At 43.4% G+C, this 25,226-nt stretch overlaps 1 protein-coding gene across 15 annotated transcripts in view; it reads left to right on the forward strand.

The window, feature by feature from the left end:
* The window catches only part of Helz (helicase with zinc finger), a 145,081-nt gene that overhangs the window by 108,568 nt on the left and 11,287 nt on the right, over window positions 1–25,226 (forward strand). For 13 of the 15 annotated variants that reach the window (XM_087570853.1, XM_087570852.1, XM_087570854.1 and 10 more), the window contains 7 exons: window positions 4,315–4,366; window positions 5,110–5,300; window positions 6,878–7,085; window positions 9,013–9,092; window positions 12,925–13,558; window positions 14,144–14,378; window positions 15,526–16,042. In XM_087570853.1, the coding sequence (XP_087426979.1) occupies window positions 4,315–4,366; window positions 5,110–5,300; window positions 6,878–7,085; window positions 9,013–9,092; window positions 12,925–13,558; window positions 14,144–14,378; window positions 15,526–16,042 (1,917 nt within the window). Of the gene's footprint in view, window positions 1–4,314; window positions 4,367–5,109; window positions 5,301–6,877; window positions 7,086–9,012; window positions 9,093–12,924; window positions 13,559–14,143; window positions 14,379–15,525; window positions 16,043–21,452; window positions 24,450–25,226 lie in introns of all 15 variants that reach the window. The other 2 variants (XR_015630449.1, XR_015630448.1) reach the window with 1 other exon arrangement.

Here is a 25,226-nt window from a genome sequence, read left to right on the forward strand (position 1 = left end):
TTATTAAAAAAAAACATTTATTAACGTGTGTGTGTGTGTGTGTGTGTGTGTGTGTGTGTGCCACACACTTGTGCCATGCATAGATGCAGAGGCCAGAGGACAACTTAGGGGAGTCAGTTCTGTCTTTGAGCAGATTTCCTTTGCCTGCTGATCCACCTTACCCTCCCCAGTGACACACTTAAAAGCATGTTCATGCAAAACTCTTATGTACAGGAATTACATTTTAAAATATTTTTTGAATAAAGAAAAGCAACCATTTCATTTCAAGTGTCATTTGGACATAGTTAAGACAACTTGCTGGATTCTTGAGGATGAAATGGTTCTGCAGTCTGGAAACAGCTTTTTGGAATGGGTAGAGCTGGGTAGGGGGAAGTCAAGGCCAATTTCAGTTTTGAGCCACAGTTACTTTGAGCAAAGACAGCTGGCTTGTTTGCTCCAGTGCATGAAAAAAATTCCTGCATTTAATATCCCGAAGAGCAGATTCTGAAACTGGCACATGTGGGATTCACTGCAGTTTGCTGGTGACGTAATAAAAAAAATAAGCTTACTATCTGAACTTAAAAGTATATTAGCATTGGTCTTCCTTATACCTGACATGTGAGCAATAACGAACGGCTGTTGTGAAGGTCTTTCAGTTAAGTAGCGGCTAAGCTCAAAAGGAGTCTGTTAACGCACAGTCATACGTTCGGAGCTTAATTAAAACATGCTGTTTTGCTCCTGTGTTTTGGTGTTATTGGAGGGTAAAGTGTTCTACACAAAGGAGTTGCTTCTGTGTGCCATGTGTTAAATGCTAGAAGCATAGCTAAGCAAGCTGGCCCTGAGCCCTTTGGAGGCAGATGCTGGATGGATGATGTCAGGATGGCAGAGTAGGAGATAGAGGCAGGTACACACCACGGGCTCTGGTCGAGACGTCACTGAATGCATAGAGCAGGAAGGCTGGAGAAATCGTAAACAAAACAAGTAACAACAATGAAACCCAAGCTAGCTCAGCCGGGCTGGGTTTTTCTTGTGTTAGTTATTGCCTGGTTTCTGTGCCTAGAAGAATTTCTAATGATCATAGATGTTTGAAGTACTTTATGGTGATGTATGTGCCTGATATCCTAGTGTCTGGGAGGCAAGAGGCAAGAGGATCATAAGTTCATGGTTATTCATGGCTATGTTATAAGTTCAGGCTAGCCTAGGCTACATGACGCTCCATCTGAGAAAAATGCATTTTTATAAACCAGTGAGGAAGCTCGGTGTTACGTGACTGTAGCGTATATCGGGTATCATTGACTTACAAAGTGCTAAGGTTCTTCTGTCTCACAATTTAAGAGGTCTCAGTCTGTGACCAGTTGGCCCCTTTGCCTGGGGCAGATGCTGCTTGTCCTGGTGGGACCCACTACTTCATGGTTGGGAAGCAAAACTGAACAGAAAGAGGAAGGGCCAGGTCCCACAGATTCTCCCAAGACATGGCTTCTGACTTGAAGATCTCTCACTCAATCCCTCCTCTTTCAGGATCCATCCCTGCTGAGGACCAAGTCTATAGGGGACATTTCAGATCCAAACTATAGCAAGCTTTTACAAAGACTGAGACACAAGAGAACAGGGGACATTTTTATAGGGAACCACAGGAGCCTAGGGTATGTGAAAGTTGGGAGTTCAGTACTAGCAATAGCCAGAAGTACTTGGCATGCCAGCATGGTGACCTGAGGTGGCTTTTCTGGGCTCATGGTGGAGGGAAGAGGATAACCCCAAACCTTGCCCCATAACACATACATACACATACACAGATAGATAGATAGATAGATAGATAGATAGATAGATAGATAGATAGATTTTATTTTATTTTTGAGATAGGATCTTACTACATATCACTGGAACTCACTGTGTAGACCAGGCTAGCATCAGCTCTCTTTTGTCTTTCTGCCTCTGTCTTCTGAGCGCTGCTGGGATTAAAGTTGCATGCTACCGTGTCTGGCTCCAGGGTTTATACACATTAATACAGTGCCTGTAGAGTTTAGAAGAGAATGTTTGATCCCTTGGAACTGGAGTTAACCGGCAATTATGAGTTACTGGACTTGGGTTCTGGGAACTGAACTCACTTTCTTTGCAAGAGTGGTATATGTTCCTAACCATTGGACCATTTCTCCTGTCCTCTAAATTAGTAAACATTTATTGAATGGATAAGGGAGGGAAACAGAACGAGTGATGAAAAAGATAAAGACTTAAATAAATCAATGATAGCTGGTACAAATTTCCTTTGTTTATGGGCATAAAAGATGGGAGCTGCATTTGCTTATAAAAATCGCGCATTAGCATCTTAGCAGCGGTGAGCACACATGCTGAGGTTATCATCAGACGGAATTAGTTATTATAGAGTAACTTCTGTACATAGTTGGCTCTAGCTGGGTGGGGCATTCAGGTTTGGTTATAAGCTACCAAAGTGTATTTTGCGCAAACCAAGCAAATCTGCTGCTCACAGTTACCCTGTAAATCAAAGTATGGTGGGAGGTTGTATTTCTTGGGCTGCATTGAATGTAGGATTAGATATAAAGACATGACACCTCTTTGTGTGACAGGACCCGGCTTGCTTTTGCCTTTAGTTTATCACATAGCACCAAGAGTCCTGTCTGTAAGCTAGCAAGCCGCACACTATAAAAGGAGGATGGACGTCAGTTATGGCTACCTTTCTGTCAGCTTCCCACTGCTGCTCAACACCATTAGCAGAGGGACTTAAAAAGACCGTGGTCTATCCACTCCGTTGGATTTGGCTTGCTTTATTTCTCTGTTCTGGGTTTTCAAGGCTGGGCCGGGGCTGTCGGGCTGCGAGAGCTCTTAGGTGCCCTGCGAAGAATGCGTCCCCACTGGTGCAGGTGGTTGGCAGGATCCAGGTCCTTGTGGTTTTAGGACTGATACCCCAGTCTCCTCGGTGACTGTGATTGTCTAATGCAGACTGATGCACCACCGTATGACTCCAGGTGTCGTTACTTATTTAATAGAGGCCCCAGTGGTGAGTGTTTGGATTTCTTAAGCATCTATCACACATAGGTGAGGAACATCTGTGCCCAGATCCCTGATTATTTCATTTGGGTCAATTTCCAGAAGTGCAATTACATTGTTAAAGTCTCTGTACGTCTTTGGTGCTTCTGATCTCTATTGCCCAACTACCTCCTAGCAATTAACTAAAGTCTCTCTCCAAACCATCAGGTCTCTTGCTTTTTTCAGAGAAAATTGAATTCTTTGAGATACTGTGAATCATGCTAAAAAAAAATTAAACGGTGTTAGTATGGATCTTATCTTCTTGAGTAGATCACTTGAGATTTCCTTTTTGAAACACAACTTTTATGTTTTGTCATTTCCTTTTTAGAGCAGTTGTAGGGATGTTACTGTGGGGTAGACGTAGACTGGAGTTATTCTGATGGCATATTTCATTGCATTTCCAGCACTTGGAAGGCAGTGGGGCCACTATGAGTTTTTGGCCAGCCCATGTTATAGCAAGTTTCAGGCCAGTCAGGCAACATAAAAAAATCAGACAAAACCAAAATTTGTTTAATACAAAAGAGTTTGAGGGGTGAGAATGTAGCTCCGATGGGAGAGTGCTTCCCTCTCTTGGTGTGCACAAAGGTCCACCCCAGCACCATATAAAAGTGGGCATGGGGGCCATACCTGGAATCCTAGCACTTAGGAGGTGGAGGCAGAAGAAATCAGAAGACCAAGGTCATCCTTGACTACCTAGCCGGTTTGAAGTCGGCCTGGCTACATGAGACCCTGTCTTAACAAAACAGGCGCTAGAGACAGAGCTCAGAAGCTTGGAAACTGCACAATCATAAGGACAGGAGTTCGCACCCTTGCCCTCCTGTAATAAAGCTGGGATCTCCCAAACTCCTGTAAATTAAGCTCCGAGATATCGAATCCCTACTCTAACCTCTCTGCCTCAGTGCCCACCTACAACTCTGCTCATACACACACGCACGGGATCGTACACAAGCACAAGGGTGCATTCTCGAGGGTACAAGCATGCTCACACACACACACACACACACACACACACACACACTCTACGACAAAGTAAATCTGCAAAATACAAAACAAAAAAGGTCTTTAGATGGCGTTAGTTTTGAAGCAGAAAACTGAAGATGCAGCAGCGTTGCCTAAAGGCATGGCCTGATGCAGCTGCCGTGACACGGCTGAGAGCGGTCCAGATTGTAGCCTCGTAATAAAATACTAACTGTGGGCATTTATGTTTTATTTGTGTATGCTTAGGAGCACTTTGTTCTCTAATTTTAAAACACGCTTAGGTTATTTATCATGCATTTGTTTTTGTCTTTAAAGGTGAAAAGCCTCCATCATCCCCAGAATGACCATTTCCAGAATGATGGAATTGGTGAGTAGGAAAGCTAACCCCAGAAAAGCTTGCTTTCGAAAGACTTATTAAGAAAAATGCCACGAGAAAGAGGGTTCTGTCTGCATGTCTGCAAGTCTGCATGTCTGCCTATGCTCTCTTCCCACCCCACCCCAACTCCCGCCCCCAGGCTCTCAGGCATATACAGATACTAGCATTGTATTCTTAGTGAACCCTTTACTCTCTCATGTCAGTGTGTTGATTTTTGAAAAGTGGTCAGATTGTAGCAACCAGCAGACATAGCCTTTTACACAATGTAAGTGTTCACTGGGTATTTCTGTCCTATAAACGTTTCAAGATAAATTTTATTAGGACAATCTTGAGTGCGGTGGTCATACTTGTATAACCTTCACTCCCTGTGTGGCTATGTCCTAAGTTGTATGTGGCAAGTCAGGACCTGGTTCTGAGGAACCGTCTGCTCTAGTCTTAAGGCTGCTGTTTGGAGCTGTTCACTCATGGTTCCCTGTCTTGAAGACTCATCTCCCGCTTCTCCGAAGTTAGCACTGCAGGCTTTGGACAGCGTCCTTCGCACAGCTGCAGCTGATGCTGGAGAGCACCGTGGAGCGGCCGCTCTCTACCGTGCTTTCTTCCGCACACTGGCTCGTTGGTGGAGGGGCTCACGATTCACCTGGGACATGTGTTTTTGCTACTGGATGATTAGAGCATTTCTGTCTAGGTCAACGTGTACAGCTATTGAGTCTCCTTTTTGTTTGTTTGTTTTTCAGTTCAGCCCAACCCTTCCGTACTTATTGGCAATCCTATTAGAGCATATACTCCTCCACCCCCTCTTGGACCGCACCCAAACTTGGGGAAATCTCCAAGCCCCGTTCAAAGAATAGACCCTCACACTGGGACTAGTATTCTTTACGTTCCTGCTGTCTATGGAGGGAATGTAGTTATGTCGGTGCCTTTACCTGTAAGTGGACGTTTCAAATACTTTCTCCTAAATAAGTAGCGGCAGTCCAAAGAGTGTTTGCCAACCTTTGCTTTTCAGGGCTGGGCATCGAACCAAGGGCCAAGGGCGTGCTCAGCCCTCACTGCTGAGCCACACCCTCACACTTTTATTTTATCTTTGCCTTTGCAGCATTCATAAAGTGATTCATGTTTAATTATTAAGTTTTGGAATGACCAAGAGTGTGTATTATTATATGTAATTGGTTTATCAGAGACTACGAAGAAGTCATGGATCTCCTGTTTTGATTCAGAAGCCTTTGAAATCTTCTAAAATGTTTTCCTCTGAGGAGAATGGTATAATCGATGTTTCTGTTTTGTCTTCTGCATTTTATTCTCAGTCATGAACTGTTCCTAAGCATCAGGGTTATTGAGGAGCCAGGGACCTTCGGCTCTCTTGGGTCTGAACTGGTCTGGGGGAACCCACACTGGATGAAACATTAGTGCCACACTACTGAATTCTGAGAAGAGGCTTTTAGAGGGCTTCCATATGATTCACAAATCCACTTTTACTTCCTTTTTGAAATGTTTGGTGGTTATTTTTTTAACTTGTAAATATGTGAATATTTCTAAATTTAGAAGTTTTAGCCTAGGAAAAATTTGATTCAAGTGAAGTTGTTTGAGTGAGAGGTGATCTTGTCAGAGTGCTTTGACACTCCTGCCTGCACCCACAAAGAGAACTGCTGAACTGCAAGCATTCTCATCCTGCGGTAGTCACAGCCTAGCAGCCAAGCAGAGGAATTGTCAGAGGCGAGGGTTTCTCGCCTGCACCTCAGATGCTTCTGATTGTAGCTGTTTCTTTCTGGACAGCCTTGCGACATGATACATGGTCTGCTTTAACAGTCTGTCTAACAGGATTTCTATTTCATTTTACTAGGTCAGAGAAGCTTTTAGGATGTAAGATCTCTGAGATCTGTGTTCAGGAGTAAAACAGTGACAATACCAGTTGTCATTGTCATTCCTATATCTAGGCAAGCTCTTCTGCCTTTGTGATTTAAGGTAGAGTTGAGTCTATCAAAATTTAAATAATGACCTGTTTTTGCCTGCCGTGAGTGAGCATTGGCTAAGTGTTGCTCATGTAAGTTTAGAGTACACTCTTTGAGTTGAGACTCCTTAGTTTCCTCCTGCAACCCTAAAGCAGCCTGTTAAACTAAGTAACCATGAAGCTTGTTTAGAGGTCATTTTCAGGACAACCTGGGACAGGTACACCCATGTGAAGGGGAAAGGATTCAGGGGTGTAAACTGCTTTGATATCTTGGGCAATAGTACTAGTTTCAAGTCCTCATTTTCTTGTAACTCCCATTTTTCTTAACATGCGAATTCAGTGTTCCATTTTCTGTAACCTGCTAAGGGTTTTGAGAGCCAGGTTTTGGCCAGTAAGGATATAAAGCAGTTCTACCCATCTTCCTGTAGAGTGATGAGCATGGTATTTGAGTGAAAGTGTCATCTCTGTGTAGTTGCTTTTGCTAATCTGCAGCACTGTGTCAGTTTGTGTTCAGAAACATTGCTCAGTTCGATTGCTTTGTTTCTTGTAATAACCAGGTGCCGTGGACAGGGTACCAGGGTAGGTTTGCAGTTGATCCTCGGATTATTACACACCAGGCAGCGATGGCCTACAATATGAATTTGTTACACACACATGGGCGTGGGTCGCCAATCCCTTATGGTCTTGGACATCACCCACCTGTCAACCTAGGCCAGCCACAGAATCAGCACGCAGAGAAGGATCAACAGGAGCAAAATCGAAACGGTAGGTCACAATCCTGTTAGAAACCTTGTTGCTTCAGCTCTGTCACCTGTGTTGTGAGGTGAGGTCTGAGGCACTGACCTTGTAAGTTGGTTTGGTCTGGCATGTCTGGTCATTTGCTCCAGGGTCAGCTATAGAGCGCTCTGTTGTTGTCTCTGCCTTAAAGCACATGCTAAGATCGTTTTTTTCAGTGGCACATGTGTGTGCTCATGCTGGCCCGAGTGCTCCAGCTTCGTCCATGCTGCTTAGGAAAATAGGAAGTCTTAAGTGCTCCCACTTTGTTCTCTTCAGAATTGTCTAGTCCAGGCTGTTTTCCATACACAGTGCAGAATCAGCGTACATTAAAAAACAAACAAACAAACAAACAAACAAACAAACAACTAACCAACCAAAAAACCCAAGAACTAACTAGCTGGGTTTTTGTTTGGAAGGCAGCTCTGCTCCCATCACCAACTCACTGCTATACCATTGATTTGGATTGCATCAGGACTTTACAACAGTTTTGGAAGACTTGGAAATTTAACAACATTGAGCCTCTGGGTCTACGGATAGAATATTTGTGTCCCTATCTTTTTAGGTCTTAATTGCTTTCACCATTTAAAAGGAATTTAAATGTAAAGCTTTTGACATATTTTGTAGGGTAGAAGCTGTAACTGTCTTCCTTGTTAATACATTCCAGGTTCTGATGTTATTTTTGTATTTTTATTTAGTTAAATATACTTTGTAATTTCTTTTTAAATTAAAATAGAGCCATGCACTGGGTGGGTGGAGCTTGCTTGTAATCTTAGCACTGGGAAGATTGAGGCCAGAGGATTCTAAAATCCAAGCCAACCTGGGCTACATCGTGGAAAGACCCTGTTGTCTCTGTGTTTGGCGTTTGTAGTTTCTGCAGCTTTCCTCTCAGCTTGCCTAGTTTTTCTTACACACTGGTTTTTAGCTTTGGGCGTTACCATTCTCATTTCTTGACATCAGTGGTAAGTCAGCTTTGACAGGATAGTTAGTTTCCCGAGTTCTAGTGCGGCTGCTAGGGCATCTTTATGAAACAGGGCTTAATTCTTACACAGCTTTTCCTACTTGAGAAGTTAGTCTAATCTACTATAATCATGTTTTGAAAACCATAATTTTGCTTTCTCTGTAATCCATGGCCTTCTTATGCTTCAAATATTTGCAAAGTGTAACTTAGGTTTCTTTGGGATATCTTTACTCAGCACGTGTTGACTGTCGCTGTGACACAGTCTCTAAGAAGGGAAGATGTGCTTTGACTCCTAGTGTTGACGGATTCGGTCCATCCTTGCTTCGTCCCATTGCTGCGGACCTGCGGCCGCACAGCACATTATGACGGCTTGTGTGTTTGTTCAGTTCATGGGAGTAGGGAAGCAAAAAGCCAAAGAGAGATGGGCAGGAATCCCAATGTCCACTTCTGCCCTCTAGTCTCCAAATCCTAGTCCTCCTCTTCCCCACAGAACATGGGCTGGAGAACAAGACACTTCACACTTGGGCCTTCAGGGAGCTTTTAGATCCTAACCCTCACCGTCAGGTTAGATTCTTCAGTAAATTATTTAGGTTTTTGATTAATTACATTTGCAACTGAAACAAAGTGTCAAGCCTTTGTAAACAGGCAGGAATGCCAAGGCCTTTTTTGTGTCTAGTTTTTAAAAAATGAGGCTGTAAATTCCTGGAGAGTGGACCATTTTCTTTTCTATTTGCCAATTTCAGGTTGTTTGCCCTGCCATTTTTCATTTATAACTATTTCTGTTTTGCAGAGAAACTGCAGCTCTGCAGATGGAGGGCTAGAATACACACAGTAGTGTGAAGCCTTAACGGCGGGTTCGTGGTGTCTAAACTTTTCTGCTTTGTCTAGTGTTGAATAGTCACTAGAAATGTAATATTCACTGGAGAAAATTCATGAGGTTTTAAAATATTTTCTTAGGTAAAACTGATACAAATAACCCAGGACCTGAAATTAATAAGATCCGAACACCAGAGAAAAAACCTACAGAACCCAAACAGGTATGCTGCTTACATTAACTGAGAGTGGTCTTAGGGGATAGGGGAGGGTCTGACGGGCCCAGAGCATCTTCTGCTTCTCTGAATCTCTTATGCATATTCTTCCAGAGTAATTCAGTGGGTTGTGCCTCCTTTCTCCTCTCCCACTGTCTGCCATTATGTTATTTCCTTTGCATGCATGTATCTCCTCAGATTGATTCTTTCTTTCCCTCTTTCCTTCTTTCTTGCTTTCATTTTTTTTTTTAAGTTTTAAAGATTTATTTTATTTTATGTGTATAAGTGTTTTTGCCTGCCTGTGTATATGTACTGCATGTGTACCTGTGAAGGTTGGATGAGCCATCAGAGCTCCTGGAACTGCAGTCACAGATGGTTGTGAGCTGCCAGGTGGGTTCTGGGAATTGAGCCTGGGTAACTGCTGAACCATCATGTCTCCATTCCCTTCTTCAGACTTTCTTATTTCAGCAATAGACTTGACATTATAGACACTTCATGAAAAAGAAGATGTCTCATTGACAGTGACCTTAGACAGGGAAGGACTGTGACAGTGACTTCCCTAGTGCCTGTCCTTGTCTTCTCAGTATAGATCCTTACCTTTGTGTCTGCCGATTTGTCTGCCTTTCATGCTTTTGTGTTGGAACAGGTTAGAGAGGACGGTGTCAATGGTTGGGTTAATGCAGCTGAAAGCTCATGTGTTCTAGTGTCAATGGCGCCTGGCTCCCCACCTTTCTTGTGCAGTACCAGGTCCTCTGTCCAGGTTCTGACCCTTCCCAAGCCTGTTACCTCATGACGTGGAGATGGTGGCTGTCACCACCATCAATTGATGACAGTGAATCTCACTTTTTATACATCCTGGAGCCTCTTTGCTTTGCTATCCCAGCCTTAGATGAAATCCTCTGGAGTTTACTGTCTCCCCTGTTCCAGCCACCTCATGACTGCATGTTCTCACCCTTCTCTGCTCTGTACACTTCTGCCCACCGATCCTTCCCACCCTGGTTGCCGTGTAGGTATTCTAGCCTCGCAGATTATCAGAAGACTCTTTCTGCTGTGGCTGTAGCTTAGTGGTAGTGGATGTTGGCCTTACACATACAAGACCCTGGTTCAATGCTCAGTGTCACAAAGGCATAGATAGATAGATAGATAGATAGATAGATAGATAGATAGATAGATAGATAGATAGATAGAGAGATAGAGAGATAGAGAGATAGAGAGATAGAGAGATAGAGAGATAGAGATAGAGAGATAGAGAATAGAGAGATAGAGAGATAGATAAGCATTCTTCGACCTTCCCCCCTAGTGCCTCTTTTGTTTCTCTCTATGCTGGCACAGGCTAGACCTAGCTCTCTGCACTTCACTGTGGCTGTGAGCCCCATGAACTGTCTCACACAGCTCATAGTTCTGGGGTGTCCAGCATTTGGCTGTCTTACTCCTATTACTTTCTTTAACACGACATTTCTTCTTCCTGAAACTCTCCATTACATGGCCTTCTGTCTTAAGACATTCCCATCTCACCTCTCCTCATGACCCGAGTCCTCAAGTTGTGATTTCCCAGAGATCTGTATGTTCCCACTTCTCTTTGAGGTCTATGGTTGATGGCCATCAACTAATCTAAGTTGTGTCTTTAAGTGCCTACTTCTTGATAAGGACTTCTAATTTAGATCTTCGTCTTCTGCTGGAGCAGCTGTTCTGTCTCCAGTCACAAGTATCCCAAGAGCATCTCTGACTGACAGGTGTTAGCAGGAACTGCAGTGTAAGGGAGGCAGCCAGAGGGGTGCCGCAGGTAAAGTAAACTAATAGTAGGGTCTGCAGCAGCAGTATCTACCACTGTCACCCAGCTCCCATCTGGTCATATGCCTCTTAATACCAAGGCATGGAACTAAATAGAGCTTGGAATACTTTTTTCATGTTTCCTGGGCCCCAAAGTAAAGCATCAGGATATAAAGAAAATGAAACATGTCTAACAGGTAGCCTTGTTAGATTTATATCAGAAATTTAAAGACAGTGTCACAATAGACACTTAGCTATCTTAATTCTAATTTTGATAGCACCTAGAACCAGCACCTAGAAACATGCTGCCTCCAGCTACATCTGCTATTACTACTTCCACTGCAGGGTCCTGACATGTATTTATCTCTCCACACCCTTCTCAAACACTGATGATTGAGAGCGTCTATCTGTAGCCTCCTCCAACCCTCACCCCCATTTCAAGATCATAGAGTATTATGGTCATGAGCTTCCTGTGTATATCAAAGTCACAAGTGTGGGACATATTAAAACAGCAACTTAGCAATAAACAATCATGGCCTGTAACCATAGCCTCATGATTGTGGTCAGAGTGTACAGATCAACATTGTTTTGGAGAGAGTTGTGTCTCTGGCTAATGGAGGTTCTTCATCTACAAGATTCTGAGTGGTATGAGGAAATGTTTACTTATGAAGACCCTCAGTCAGATTCTGAGGAGTGAACAACATGTACAACAACTGCTTAGGGAGGCCAGGCTGGATTCTTAAGAACCTGGGCGTGTTGGTGATGAGATGTGGCTGCTATTAGTATGTGATTGGCATTGCAGCTAAGTGAGATTCCTTGGTCAGTATTCCTAGCTCAAATCAGGAACCAAGCTCCTCCCCCAATCAGCTCCATTTTCTTGGTTATCCTGTTTAGCTTACAGACTTTGGCAGAGCAAACACCCTGCAATTCTCACTGACCATTTTAGCACTGAAACTTACAAGGTGACACATAACAGTTGATGGTGTGGTGTAACAGCTAGAACTGTTTTTGGTTTTTACAGCACATATAGTCAAACTCACATTTCAAGATAGCAATGCTCTTTAACTTCAGACCCTTTCAATGGTGGTACTTCCAGACTTGATGTGTTGAGTCAGTCAGTATTATTGATATCAAGAGTGGGAAACCACCACATAAAGAAGTGAAGTTCTAACTCTGAAGAGAAAATGTGAACCCTTATATCTGCTGTACAGCTGTTCTCTCAGCCTTGGGTTAATCAGCCCAGTCTGTGAAAGCATTCTTCTCTCCCTTGAGCATCCAGTCCTTTTGGAGGGTTCAGCTCCAATGGAAGCCATTGCTTTTCTGAAGCCTTCTTTACGTTTCTTAGTCCTATATCTCACATGACACTCCCCATCATCCCTTCAGTGTCTCATTTGTCTGCATAGCACCTCTGCTGGATTCTAGGCCAGGGGTTAGCAAGCTGTCTTTGGAAATAGCTGGACAAGAACGCTTAGACTTCATGTCAATGTTGCTTTTCAATCTTCAGAATCAAGCACAATGTGCATAGTAGGCCCTTCACAAATATTAAAGAGAAATAATATCAAACTAGGACAGAAGTCAGCTGCCATTATGGTCCTATGAAGACATCATGGTACCTGTTCTTCCACTTGAAAGTTGCTAGAGCCATGGTTTTTATTAATGTTGATTTGTTTGAAGTAGATTTGATATATCAAAACATAAAATCAGTGGGATAGAGCACATTTTATTGATTTATATCTGAAGGAAATTAATGGTTCTCTTTCTAAGGGAGAAACTGTGAAATTGAAAACCATGTAGCAGGGATTAGACTGGCCATTCTAATAAAATGGAAGCAGCTCAGATGGTAGACTCAAATTTAATAAGCCATGTTTCCTGTCATCCTTTTTAATTTATGAGAATATGTTCTCTTATTTGATTGTCAGAAGGTAACTGAGTCTGCACCTACAATTCTCATCACTACTGAAAGAGCTTGTTATATAACCTCCAAGTGGGATGTGGTTGGGAAAGGATGAAAAGCCACCAAACTTGGGGTTTCTGCAGTTTAAAAAATGCTTTTCTTTTCCCCCTCCTCCAGATTGATTTGGAATCAAATCCACAGAACAGAAGTCCTGAATCCCGTCCTGGTGTTGTTTATTCCAATACTAAATTTCCTCGAAAAGATAATCTCAACCCAAGACACATAAATCTTCCTCTTCCTGCGCCACATACACAGTATGCAATCCCTAGCCGCCATTTTCATCCGCTTCCTCAGCTACCCAGGCCACCATTTCCCATTTCCCAGCAGCACACCTTATTAAATCAGCAGCAGAATAATTTGCCTGAACAACCAAATCAGATGACACCTCAGCCAAATCAGGTGGCACCCCAGCCAAATCAGATGGCACCCCAGCCAAATCAGATGGCACCCCAGCCAAATCAGGTGGTCCAGCAGCAGAACCAGGCACCTCCACAGGCTCCACAGCCAGCACCTCAACTCTCTCCTGCATTTCAGGCGGGGCCCACCAATGCATTTTTCAATAATGCAGTTGCTCATCGACCACAGTCTCCTGCTGCAGAGGCTGTGGGTCCTGAGCAGCAGGTGCCTCCTGGGCTGTCCGACGGCCACAGTCCACTGAGAGCCATCACACAGCCTGGCCCCATCCTAGCATCACCTTTGAACAACTTTGTTGATGAGAGCTCTCCAGGATTGCCTATAGAAGAAGCTTTGGGTAAGCTTGCCTATCTCGATGTCAAATCTGAAGAGTTCCTGAGTTATTTGTCGAACATGGCATGTCTTATACATACAGTATTAGTCTAGGCCAAGATTGACTCATGTCTCCAGAAAACCCAACCAATTAGTATAATAAAATTCGGCTTCATGTCATTTGTGTACATGTGTGTATACTAAGTATCCAGTTAACATCCTTTACACTATGTGTATACTAAGTATCCAGTTGACATCCTTTACACTATGTGTATACTAAGTATCCAGTTGACATCCTTTACACTATCTATGTGTATACTAAGTATCCAGTTGACATCCTTTACACTATCTATGTGTATACTAAGTATTCAGTTGACATCCTTTACACTATCTATGTGTATACTAAGTATCCAGTTGACATCCTTTATACTATCACCAAGGAGGGAGAGGCAGCACCTAAGCTCTGGGCTTTGGGATATTACTTTTACCCAATTAAAAATTGTAGCTATTTCTTTGTCTTTGTGGAGAAAATCTGGATGTAAAAGTCTTTGCAGAAATTAACTTGAAGCTCCAAATGGACAAAAACCATCTTTCACACCCACTTCTGCAGATCGAGTGCATGGAAGTGTAGCTCTGGAGACACTGAGGCAGCAGCAGGCACGGCTACAGCAGTGGAGTGAGCACCATGCCTACCTGAGCCAGGGTGGCATCCCGTATTCACACCATCACCATCCTCACCTCGCCCATCTTCCCCAGACTCCCATTAGCCTCCACCAGCCACCAGTGAGAGCAGAGTGGAAAGTCGCCGGCAGGGCTGACGATGAAACAGAGACAACATTCTCAAGGTATTCCAGGAGGCTGGGTCCAGCCCTGAACACGAACTGCATGCTCTTGAGTAACCCTGGTGTGGGCCTTGTTGGTGGTTACTACAGATTTCTTTTCGTTGACTCTAAAATATGGAAAATTTAGAACTCACTCTCATACAAATCTGGGCCTGAAGAATCTACAACTTTAGCTTTTGCTTTATTGTCTGTTATGCAAAAGAAACTGTCACCAGGAATGGGTGTTTTATTGTTTGTTTGTTTGCTTAGTAAATAAAAGAATGAGAACAGAAGTAAATTTGTAGTTAAAACTTAAAAAGTATAAATTTATTATTAGCTTTCTATCTAGTAGGTAGATGTCTACCTTCTGGAGATGTAGGTGTTCTCAGGGTTCATGCCTAACTGTATTTGTGGCCAGCATCATGTGACTATGAACTGCTTCCTCATCCTCTCTGAATAATACCCACTGTTACTGTGTACAGTTTTTTATTTTGATTGTTTTTTTTTAAACTTCATGTGTGTGAGTGTTTTGTGTTTGTGTATGGTCTGTGTACTGTGGCTTGTGTGGTACCAGAGGAAGCCAGAGTAGGGCATTGGATCCCCTAAAATTGAGTTACAGGTGGTTGTAAGCTACCACAAGGGTGTTGAGACCAGAATTGGGGTCCTCTGTAAGAGTGCAGGTGTTTTTAACTGATGAGCTATATCTCCAGCCTCTTACTGATGTGTGTGTGTGTGTGTGTGTGTGTGTGTGTGTGTGTGTGTGTGTGTGTGTGTGTCGGGTCAGAGGACAACCTGTGGGGAGTTGGTTTTTCTATTTGAATTGTCAGACTTGGTGCCCAGCATCTATATCGGCTGAGCTATCTCCCTATCCCTTTCTGTTTTCATGTTGAGGTAAGAATGGATCTTTTCATGCAAAAGTTAAAAAAAAAGAACCCCCAAAAAGAACACTCCCCCAGAATACCAAAAAGCAATTAGGTAATTGACATCTTTCCTGAGTAGCTCCAGTTGAGTCACTCTTGGGTGCTAGTACTTAGTTTTGGATTAATTAATGCCATCCCTAATTAGGCCCTGTGATTTGGTTTGCAGAAATGACACACATGGTTGACTCTGCTTTCCATGGTGTAGTGTGGATTCTCCTTTGCCTTCCCTCATATTCTCTGTCTCTGTGTAGGTTTCAAGACTTACTCAGAGAGCTGTCCCATCGGGATCAAGGTGACACTGGAGAGCTAGCTGAAATGCCACCGCCTCAGTCAAGACTTCTGCAGTACAGACAAGTGCAGCCTCGAAGCCCACCAGCAGTCCCGTCGCCCCCTTCCTCTACAGACCACAGTAGCCACTTTGCTAACTTTAATGACAACAGCAGAGACATCGAAGTAGCCAACAGCCCAGCATTCCCACAGCGCCTCCCACCTCAGCTATTCGGCCCCCCTTATTCGTTGCAATCTGAACACCTTGCCCCTCCCCCTCTGAAATACCTGGCTCCGGAAGGAGCATGGAATTTTGCTAACTTGCAGCAGAATCATTTAATAGGGCCGGGCTTTCCCTATGGCCTACCTCCATTGCCTCCCCGGCCACCACAGAACCCTTTTATACACATCCAGAACCATCAACACGCTGTTGGTCAAGAGCCATTTCACCCACTGCCATCTCGAGCAGTGTCTTCTTCTTCGCTCCCCAGCCTAGAAGAGGTAAACATCCAATGCTCTTCTATCTTGGGCTTATCTGTCTGTGAGCAAACGCTGCCCCTGTTTATCCTATTTACCCACTTGATAAAAGGAGGTTTCATCAGACAGAGCATCTTTAAAAAATAATCCTTTCTGAAAAATACTTATCTTTCTGTGCTGTTTCAGCTTTTGTGTGTGGTATTGTTGAACATGAAGCCTCTTAAAAATATTTTATCGCTGTTTTGGCATGCTTTACATCAGAGGACTCTATATAGTAGCCTTTCTAATCTCTGGGCATGGATAGACCTTGGTGGCTTATCTTTTATTAGGTTGATCTTGCTAACTAGTACTTTTTAACTAGTGCTGCTTTTTCCAGTGAGTGTCAGTTCCAAGTGCTGGTTCTTCCTCTATCATTCTGAGCTTTTAGTTGAATGTTATTTATGAAGTCGTAAGCACCTAGTCAGGCCAGTTTCCAAATGCCAGAACATTCTGTCAGTTAACATAAGGCTGCTAAGACGGCATCAGGAGATAGATGCAGCTTTCACCACAAGATTCTCAGCTGCTCATGCACAGCTGCACTGATGTGGAACTTTTAGTGATTTCAGGGGTTAACGTTTCCAAAATAGGGCTGGAAGGCTCAGCACAGAACACCTCTGGGTACCCTTCCAGAAGACCTGGGCACTTCGCAGCACCTACGTGGTGACTCATAACCTTCTGTATGTAATTCTAGTTTCAAGGGAGCTGGCACTTCTTCTGGATTCTTTGGACATCTGCAGGCAAAACATGCATACATATAAGTAAACAAGTTTCCCAGCTGTATACTGTGTAGACTGTTAACTGTCTAGCTGTTCCCAGTTAGCTTACAGGGACTAAGAGTCAGACTGTGTAAAGGGAATGGTAGTTAATTGTTAGAGGTGTTTGTCTGAGACAGGGCTCAGTATGTGGCCTAAACTGGTCTTCTATTCAAGTCCTCTGATCTTGGCCTCCCACACTTGGATTGCAGGCATATACCCCCATACCCGGCAATTGAGGGACCTGAATGAAATGTCTTTCTTTGAAACAGGGACTCAGTGTGAGCTCAAAATGGCCTTGAACCAGTAATTGTCCTACTTGAGCTCCAGGATTACAGACTTGAGCCACACGGCCAGTAAACAGATCTGATACAATCTTCCAGTGAGCTGTGAGGAGAGTCAATCAAATCAGTTCTGTGAGAATGAGGCCTCTTCTGCTTCCCCTGGCTGAAAGGGCTGATATTCAGGGCTGCCACAGAGCTGGAGAACAGAGAATATGACCCTTACCACAGAATTTGTTGTTTTTATGAAATTCTCTGGTTTTTCTTGACTCAATGTTCTCATAGAAGCTACAGGCTTTAGTTTCTTAGTGCAAAGGGCCGTTTGCCACAGTTGGCAGTGTTTGTTGTTTTAAGGAGTCGCACTGAGCTGCTCTCCCGGTCCCTCTCCTCTCTTGCTGGATGCACTCCTGGCAGTTGTGTGGGCCGTGTTGCAGCTCTCACAGGCCTCACAGCTTATGCTTTGCAGGGAGCACTTCACACACTGAAGTCGTCTACTTTAATCACTGATCTTTTTAAGTGGTCCATGATTTGGGAATTTAAGTTCTTTGTACTCTGATGCTTTCAGTGTTTGGTTTCTTTGTGTCACTGTGAGCATATAAATATGCGTCTTCACTTGTCACTGACTTCATTTGCTTTGCAAAACACTTGGTCATTTCTTCTTACACCGGGTTCCCGAGCGATGACTAAGCTGCAGCAATTGAAGAAATTCTTTGACAAGGAAAGCATTATTTTTACCACATTGTAGATTTTTGGCATTTTCAATGTATTAGGGTAAGTTCTTTGTATTCAAAGTGATTTCGCATGAAGCATTTCTCACAATGAATGACATATGCTCATACTGTTTATTTCCAACCATTTAAAGCAATTTCTTTAACAATTCAGAGAAAGTTGCTTTCTTCCCAGTTGGATTCTTTTATTCCAAGAATCCTTGGCAGATTAATCTCATGCGATGAAAGTGCTTAGATGTTAGCATAACGCTTCCCTCGAGTGGAGAGCTGTCTTCATCCCTTCACTCCTAGTTGGAACCTCACCACTAGCTAGACGGAGCGTTCTTGTGGAACAACAGAGTGCTCACATAGCACTGCGCTGTGCCCCCGTTTCAGGGAAGAGCAAATGCAGTCAGCAGAACTCCAGTATTAGCTGGCCGGCCTCCAAGGGCGAGTTTTGGTTTTCCAGGCTGGAGACACTGCTGGTGGTTAAGGGCACTTACTGTTCTTGCAGAGGACCGGGTTCTGTACTCAGCGCCCAGAAGTGGAGCCCCAGAGGACCAGACACCCTCTTCTGGTCTCTGCAGGCTCCTGCGAGCACGCGGAGCACATGTACTCGTGCAGGCTTACTAAACCTGTACACAGAATGATTGATTTGGACGGCTGATTTTGATATTGTGAAAATGTTCATTTTGCATGATGACTGTATGGCCTCACCTCTGAGGAAGAAGCGACTCTCCAGGGTATCCTGTAGTGAAGTCACTTTCTGGACTTGGCGCTTATTTTTCTCCTTCAGTCTCTGTTCTGTACCAGAGTGACACTCTCAATTCAGACGAGGCTTAATGCTGTAACCAACACTGTGAACCTAGAGATAGTATGAAGCTTCTGACCTCTTCCTCTTCCTGTTCTGTATGTGTGGAAGGAAGAGGAGGTGGCCATTTCGAGAGTTTCCTACTAGAAGTTTAGAATATCGTCAATTCTTTCTCTTCTGTATATGCCTCTAAAGCCTACTTTTGATTTCTCTTTGAAGTATATCAAACTTATAGCTTAAATTGGAAGGAATTTTATCACTGACATTCTTTGAGGTGCTCCTTTAGGAAACAGTCTGAGCTCCTATGTGTTAATTGTTCTCCCTCTCTCTGCTCCCTACCGTTCATTTTGTGTGTTTCTCTTTAAAATCTCTAGTGTCGTCATTTCTGGCTCCCTGGGTTGTTGTTTTGTCTCAAGCTCTGTTCATTGTTATGAATGCAAGCTTCTCCCATTATACCTTCCAGGCATTTCATCCTGAAAGACAAATCCTCATTCTCCTTAAGTGGCCGTAGATTTGTCAAGTTAAGAATTTCCGTTTACCACAGACTTGCAGTGCTGACACTGGCACAAAGCGCGCTCCTCCATCTCAGATGCTCTTCAGTCTGAAATAGTCTGATTAAAGAAATAAATGGAGAAAATGAAAAATGCTCTTCAGATTGTCACTGCACCAGTCAGAACTGGTTTCTGGAATTGCACATTTTTGTTTGCAGTGAGATATTATCATAAAAGCCTCGTGAGAGAATTGGATCCCTGCTAGGGGTTTGGCTGGTGGTCAGGCACTTGCTCAGCATGCTTAAGACTGCTCAGTTCTCCAGTTCTGGTGGGAGTGGGTGGCTGCCCATTCTGGTCAGTGGTCAGTCAGTCAGTGTTAGAGTTGACGACGCCTCTGCTCTGGCCCTGCTGTGAAACACTTCTTGTTTTAGATCCTGGCTTTTGAACTTTGCTTATTTTCATTTTTCTCTTAAGCACTTGTGGTTGCGCATTCATTAGTTTAGATCTCACTGTGTTCTCTGGCCGTGTTTGCTCCTGGGTCCCCCTTGGAGCCAAGTGTCCTGCGGGAAGGCTATCATCCTGACCAAGGGCTGGGAGAGCTCGCTTCTTCTCACTGTCGATGTACATATTGATGGCTTGTGATTTGTGTTGTGGAACCAGTTGGAAATATTGTTGTCTTCTTGGCTAGTAAACCTCCTAGAACAAGGAACAGTGATCAACAGATCAGTAAGCTAGACCACTCTTCGTTCCAATTTGTCAAAGGTAATCACTGAGATGAGCCATTGGGCTTTACTTAAAGTTCCCAACACCATAATATGAGTTGAGATTCCCATTAGAGCACTTAGTTTTACCTTAGTGATTGGCCTTGGGAGCATAATTATAAATATAGAAGTTTTCATAATATGCTAACCTTTCCCCCAGTTGTTTATTTAAATGCATTCGTATGAAAAGATTTGCTAACCTTAACATTGCAGCTATGTCTTAGAGTAGCGAGCAAGCTAGGAATTTTACTTAAATTGACAACTATATTAATACAAATTTGTACACAAATTTAGTAACTTTCTTACGTAGAGTTCCTATATTAACTATAGTTCATACATTCATGTTTTTGAAATGTTAGTATTACAGCTTACTATTTATAAAGAAATACTAACAGTACAAATTTAAAGTAAAACCATATGTTTGGTGACATAATGATGTCATAGTTCCACCTCGGAGAATTTTTAAAAAAGATTTTATTTTGTGTTTGTGAGTGGTTGCCTGTGATTATGTATGTGCAACATGTGTGTGTCTGGTGCCCAAGGAAGCCAGAAGAGGACATTGGCTCCCTGTAACTGGAGCTGTGGACAGTTGTGAGCTGCAGTGTGGATGCTGGGAACTGAACCCTGTTCTCTGGATGAGCTATAAGTGCTCCTCCCCACGGAGCCACCGCTCTGTCTCTGGGAGCACTTCCTTTAACTCCTTGTTTATCGTTGTCGTTATCGAGTATTAGGGATTGAAGCTGGATCCTCATGTGTACCAGACCAAGAGCTGCTCCCTGAGCTCCATCCCAGCTCTGTTTGTTTTCACTTCAAGACAGAGTCTCACTGTATCACAGGCCAGCCTGGGGCTTGGTGTCTATAGCCAAGTTGGACTTGAACTTTCCATCCTCCTGCCTCAGCCTCCTGAATAACTGGGATAACAGACTTGTTCCAACAGACCTGGCAACTCATTATTTTCCTAATATTTTAAATTACACGTGTTTTATTTGTGTGTGTGTGTGTGTGTGTGTGTGTGTGTGTGTGTGTGTGTGTGTGTGTGTGTGAAGTAGGAGGTGGGAGGACAACTTACCCACTGAGCCATCTCAACAGCTCCTGGGCACTTATTTTTAAAGGAGACTGAGGCACAGAAATGTTGATCCTGTCTGGGGTCAGCATTAATGAAGTGGAAATGTGTGCTTAGCAGGAAAGTGTAGGGAGCAAGGAATGACTCCAGCTCTCAGAGCCGGATGCTGCGGGGAGCACATATTTTTGGGACAAAGAGTTACATTTTTAGCCATCTAAATTTTTCCCTTTTTGTGGGGGTGGAAGAAGCAATTCTTCCATTCTGGAAATCCATCTCATTCTAGCTGCTGAATGTTTGGATTTTCAGACGACTAACTCTGAGCCCTCAAATCTCAGGAATTAACAATAAGCAATTCATTTCCCAGTACTCTCTAAGAGCTGAGCGAAAGTTCTCTGATGCTCTTCTTTTGAAAAGCTGAAAACCTTAGTTGTGGTCATTTTGATCCTCCAGAGAGAAAGCTGTTCCCAGTTGAAGGGTCTTCTGAACTGGTTTATATTTGGCTCAAACCGGCTCTGTCATTTCCTTGTAGGAGGTGTCTTCATAGACCAACTGTCCCCACTGAAAATGAGTCGAGAAGTTGAAGCAGCCCAGAATGCCACAGTGATGCAGACAGATTTCTCTTAGCTGTAGTGTTGTTTTGGTTTTCGTGTCTCCTCCATGACTCACTGTTTGGGTGGAGGAAAAGACTGTTGGCAATCTCCCAAGTGTCCTTTCCTGAGAGGGGTTCCTCACAAGGTGCTTCTCTTTATGTGAGCCTTCCTGAAGGGCATGGAGACACAGCATCCCAGGTCACAGACGACCCTCAGCCACCTGAAGTCCTCTCTTCCTTTGGTAATCTTCATCCCAATCTTTCTCCATCTTTCCTTGTGAGACTTCTGTTAGTAAGGTGCTGGATGTCTAGAATTCTCCACGTCTCACTTTCTCCTGTCATATTTTAAAGTGCTTATGTTCTCTACTTGGGGGAATTTCTTCTTTTTCAAGTCTATTTCTCTCTATTGCATTTTACATTGGCTCAGTGGCTGGAAGCTTTTTCATCACTAAGAAAGAAATTGAAGCAATTATTCAGGATTATTTTACTCACCCCACAGCCCTGCCCTGTGCTGACCATTGTGCCCAGGCCTTGGACATAGAATGCAGGCCCTCACCTTCCATGCAGACCATTCCCCACAGACCTTTGTTCTGAGTCTACAATTGCAATACTTAGTCCATGAATACCACTAGGGTTTGTTGTTTTATTTTGGCTTATATTTGTAATAAAACTAAGTTACTACTTTGAAAAAGCACTTTTGGGCATCAGTTTTCACTTGCTTCAGCCCTTGTCTGTCACACTGTAATCCCTTCATCCTGCTTTCTTTTTTAGATATCTTTGTACCAAACCGTAGGTATGCTACTTCAAATGTAAGATGATAAAACCTCGTGGGGATTTAAATTAAAATGTTAGTGGAGCATGAGAGAGCTCCACAGTTGGAAGTTTCTTCTTCAAACAGTGAGAAAATGAAAAGATTCATTTAAATAAATAATCAGTTGTTAAATATGAGATTCTAAGAGTTTTCATGATACAGAAAGACATCTATGACTTTTTAAAAAAGATTTATTTATTTTTATTTTATGTCCATGGCGTTTTGCTCGCATGCATGTAAGTGTGCATGCCTGGTGCCCACGAGACCAGAAGAGACTGCCAGATGCCTTGGAAAAGAGTCATGGTGGTTGCCAGCCACCATGTGGGTACTGGGAACTCAGCCCAGGTCCTTTGCAAGAGCCTTTCGTGTTCCAAACCGCTGAGGCGTTTCTTCAGCCTCTGTCTCTCTCATGTTAATGAGAAATTACCAAGCCAAATAGAATACGATTTGTTTTCAGAGAGTGTGCGTATTCATGTGCAAGTGGAAGGAAGTGTACACGATGGGTAGTTTCCCACACTGGGATGGTAACTTGTTGGCTGAGGTGAGGCACCAGGTACCAGCCAGTCTGCCCCAGTGCTTGTAGTATTTCCCAACAACTTTCCTGGCTGGTGCTGTTGATGGCTGTGGCTTTAGTCTTTTGTTTCATTAGAGATGCCAAATAGTATTTTAAAAGTTTTGATTTTTTTCTTCTGTGTTTACTTTTCTTATATGAAGAAGGACATTGAGGATGATAAAATACTAAATACTAAAATACAGTCTATATGGGAAAGGCAGATAAATAATTTATTGTCCTGTATTCATTTTTAGGCTAGTATCCAGTATACAAGCAGGATTCAAGGATGGCTGTTGAGGCCTTTTTCTTGTTTTTACTTTGAATATCATTATGAATCAAGCATCATTACGTATTTGAATTTCCAGCGTATTGTAGTTACACTGTTTGATATCTCATTCTGTATCTGGACCCTAATCTTTTAAGAATCCCATTCTGGTTCCTGTTTTCCAGATGTCTGTGCATAATGCAGATCAATGGCTTATTGTGTGTTAGAAAGTAAGCAGGCGGCACGTCTGAGCTCATGGACTGCTGTCACAGCAGCATCGGAGGGAATGTGAAGTGCTTAAAGTAGAAAAGAGACAAGATGTCAGATGAGAGCCCTAGGCCACCACCTTAAGAAATCGTAAAAGGAAGAGCGAGATAGACTCCAGGAAACGAGACTGATGAAGAGATTCAGTATTGCAGAGAACATTAGAGAAGAAAGAGTCCGTGAAACCCACAGTTGGTCCTCTGTAAAGGGAATGCAAATAGCATTTAGCAAGATTAGTGAGGGCCTAACTTCTTCTGCACGCTCCTCTTTCTCTCTCCCTCTGCCTGCTGAATATCTAGATGTCATTACTGACCCTCATGCGTGCCGCTGGTTAGTGCCGAAATTCTTTCTGCTTTGAGTCCCGTGAATCCATGAGTTGAAGGCCGTAAAGGTCTGGGGGACTCCTCAGGCATTTCCAGTGGGAAGCTATGCCTCACTTTTGTCTCCCCAAATGCTGATATCTTGGGGTCTTGTTTGGAATCTGTCTGAAGCATTGTTGACTCACTTGATGATATTCCGGTGCCTGTGCTCAAACTGTATCGTGTTAGTGTAGACAGACTGGACTTTTGGTCCTTGAGTAGATAGGGCCAATGACTGCTTAATTGTAGAAAATGGAGTGTTAGCCTTCTGAGACCCTAAGACTGAGAATCCAGAGTCTCGAGGAGAATTGAGGCAGGATAGAAAGATGGAAAATTATGGGAGACATGGAGGGGAAGGAGTCCCTCACCCACCTGCTAATCACGGACTCCCTAGGTGTCCTTCTCTAGGCTGCAGCAGCTGCTCCAGGAGGGACAGGTGCACAGTGGCACTCTCTTCCCCTTGGAAAGCAGCGAGCCTGACCCATGCGTTTAGCCATGTCTGCCCTCCTGAGTGCCCCCTTCTCTCAACTCCTGAGCTTCAGTCTGTGACAAATACTCAGCCCCCAAGACGGACAAGAGGAAATAGCCTGGCCATACCAGGAACAAAAGGAAGGATGCCACCACAGACGAGGTGTCTCTGAAAGGATGGTACTAGGAGGCTTGCAAACAGTCTTCAACAGCGTAGGTAAGATGGCCACAGACTTTCCAAAACTCACCAACAGTGAAATAAATGTCATAGTGTCATAGGAGTGATCAGATAGCCGCTAAAATTGAATTTATGATTTAAAAAAATAACTCTTTTTTTTTTTTTTTTTGGAGCTGGGGACCGAACCCAGGGCCTTGCGCTTCCTAGGTAAGCGCTCTACCACTGAGCTAAATCCCCAGCCCCAAAAAAATAACTCTTAAAGAGATAAATAACTCTAGGCCAGAGCTGTTTCACTACTGAATTTCTCCAAATATGTAAAGAAGAAACTCTACTAATTACAGTCATTGCCAGAGAATGGAAGGGAAAAATCTGTCAATTCGTTTGCATGAAGCTGCCATTACTGTTTCCAAAGCAAGACGGAGACAGTACACAAAAGAAAAGAAAACTATAGGCTGATTTCTATGATGAGAACTATCCTCAACAGAATAGTAAATTGAATTCAGCCAGGCCTGAAGAGAACAACACACCATGACCCTGGGCAGCTCATCTGGCTGATGCTGTAGTTGGAAGTAAATCAGTGCATTACCTACCATGTTAACTGTCCGGGGGAAATCACATTCTCTTATCAGTAGATATCTCCCCTTCTGGAAACAAACAGCCCTCCACCCTCCTTACCACCGACCTACACACATTCACACAAAGTGGAAACTTGCAACCTCAGAAACATCCAGCGGCCAGCATCATAGTTGACAGGAAGAGACTTTGAGCCTCAGAGCAATTATGTCACAGTGGTGCACACCGATAGCCCCAGCATCT

The sequence above is a fragment of the Rattus norvegicus genome, chromosome 10 (assembly GCF_021556685.1).
Source record: "Rattus norvegicus strain SHRSP/BbbUtx chromosome 10, alternate assembly SHRSP_T2T, whole genome shotgun sequence".
NCBI lineage: Eukaryota > Metazoa > Chordata > Mammalia > Rodentia > Muridae > Rattus > Rattus norvegicus.